The 2387-nt window shown below is 40.8% G+C and overlaps 1 protein-coding gene across 1 annotated transcript in view; it reads right to left on the minus strand.

The window, feature by feature from the left end:
* Positions 1–2343, minus strand: part of RBFA (ribosome binding factor A (putative)) — a gene marked incomplete at its 5' end in the record, with an annotated part of 10165 nt that extends 7822 nt beyond the window's left edge. The window contains 2 exons of the mRNA XM_008941891.1: positions 1478–1654; positions 2299–2343. Of these exons, the coding sequence (XP_008940139.1) occupies positions 1478–1654; positions 2299–2343 (222 nt within the window). The remainder of the gene's footprint in view (positions 1–1477; positions 1655–2298) is intronic.
* Between the last annotated feature and the right edge of the window lie 44 nt (positions 2344–2387).

A 2387-nucleotide genomic window follows, 5' to 3' on the forward strand; every position in this document is an offset into this window, starting at 1 on the left:
CATGAGCTGTCCCTCAAACCCAAAGTAGATCCTGATTTTTTCCCAATAATTCCTCCCTCAGGAAACCTACCTACTTAAAAACAAACAAACAAACAAACAAACAACAACAACAAAAAACCCAAACAAAACAAACAAACAAACAAAACCCCACACCATGATCATTAACTCTCAGTTTCTGCTGCAGGATCAACCTGCCCCACCTCCCACACTGAGTCTAATGTAAGCACATAAACAACCCTATCTGACAAGGCATTTCTTCATCATCACACCAGCAACGTTATCAAGATAAAAGTTTGGCCTGAAGCATGATTCTTATCTGTATTACTATTATGTCATTGTAACTTTTGATACAAAAAAACCCCCTGGATTCTGATGGATTGGAGAAAACCTACTAGACCATTATCAGCTCAAGAGTAAATCAGGACTGTGTCTCAGCCATGTCCTGGTGCAGCACAAACACTAAGCAGCTATAATAAATTCTGTACTATATTTGAAAGAAGGCTGTTTCCTTCCCTCTCTCATAAGTTGTTTCATTTAAAGCAATGCCTCCTGAAAGTGCTGTGGCTTGCCTACACCAGCCAGTCATGCCATCCAAGTCAGCAGTCTCAAAGCCCTAGAGAGAGAGAAATACTGTGTGAAGGCCACTGCACATACAAAGCCAAAAGATTCATCATTAATTTGGCTGGCAGAAGCATGTCTTTCAGTCATAAGTGACTTGTCATAGATGCAGCTACTTGGTGTATTTTTTACCATGCTTCTAACTAACAAAGCTAAGTCCATCAAGCTTTTAAGGCAAACATTGGTATCATTTAATCCTAACAAAACAGTGAAGGTAGAAGAAAAAACTACAGACAACAAACAACAATATTGAGACTGACTTCCAGTTCCCAAATCTGAACTTTAACATCCCTTTCAAATCCATTGATTATGACAACACAATCTACAATTAGGTACAAATTCCAGTAATTTCTAGAACCTTGCTTGCCAATGCCATTTTCTTAGGCTTGCCTTTTGTTTTTTAACTAAGCTCATGCCCCACTTAAGTTTTCTGCCTGCATAACGATGTTGGTGATGGACACAACGAGGCATCAACTCCTACACAGCTGCACAAAGAAGAGGCTCTGGAAATATATACATCAGGAAAACCAGGCTCCTGCTCCTGAAAGGGCCAGGCAAACACTACACGTTTGAGTAGCAGAAAAAGGAAGTCATACCAGCAGGATCACCATTTAGTTGGCCCACGCTGCATTTGCATTATAGTGGCAAAGGTCCACTAAGCCAGAACCAGTGGCAAAGTTCTCCTCGTGTGCAAGGTGAATCCAGAGCCTCATCTTGCTGTGCTCTGCCACCCCAGAAGCAATGCAGTTAACCTCCTCCTGCACACACCACAACACCCCGGGGAGCTCCTCTAGCGTGCCATGCCAACCCCACGGTGTAGTCAAAGCAGCTCAACACAAGCTGTAGCTTTGGCACTTGCCTTGCAGATTTCCAGCTTGAGATCAAAAAGTTCTTGATTAACTTCACAGGTAGTCACCATCTCTGACACAGCTTTATAAATAAGACTATTCAAAACTCTGCAGCGTATGTTATCTTCTTTCCTAGTTTTTGTCTGGTCATTTTTCATTACAAAGTCCACGTTGGTTGGTTTATACATCTTAAAAAAAAAAAAAAACAAAAAAAACCCAAACAAAAATCAGTAATTACAAGCTTGTATTAGGCAATTATATACAGTGTTATGCACTCAGTGTGTATGTCCTTAGAATGTCATTTTATTGCACCTGTGATGGCTTTATATGTCTTATGGATTGGGTGCTTCAATAAAGAATATTTCTGTTCCCAAAATCTTTGACCTTCATGTATTACAGTCGAGGTTTCTTAATTTCCTTACTATTTTGTAGCAAGGTATACATCTCAACAAACCCCTTTTCTAAAATACAGCATGTATTAACTGAAAAGCATTGCTTGTTTGAATATCAAACATAAAAACTTGTTTTCTGTAAAAGTAAAATTAAGCTGGCATACAGAAATTTTAATCTGGATCGGTTCTGTGCTGTGGGCTCAGGAGCGTACAAAAGGGCACAGTTGCTGGTGAAAGGCCAGCACAGAAGAGGGAACAGCCACGGGGAGCTCCTCTCCTCAGCAATCCTGGCATGTCACAGTGAAACTGGAGTCCTAGTGTTCAATCAGAAAATTCTGCTACTTCTCCAAGAGAAAATGCTTTTCCCAGTTAGACACAAACTGGCAGAAGCACAAACTGGCACAGATAAACACAGCACCTTTTAAGAAGCTTTCACTTACCAATTTAGATCCCAGGGTAGGGCTGTCATACCAGAATTTCTTCCTTTGGGAAAAAGGACGGGAAATCAGCGTTCTCTCTCAGAGACCAG

The sequence above is a fragment of the Merops nubicus genome, unplaced genomic scaffold (assembly GCF_000691845.1).
Source record: "Merops nubicus isolate BGI_N331 unplaced genomic scaffold, ASM69184v1 scaffold14870, whole genome shotgun sequence".
Classification (NCBI taxonomy): domain Eukaryota; kingdom Metazoa; phylum Chordata; class Aves; order Coraciiformes; family Meropidae; genus Merops; species Merops nubicus.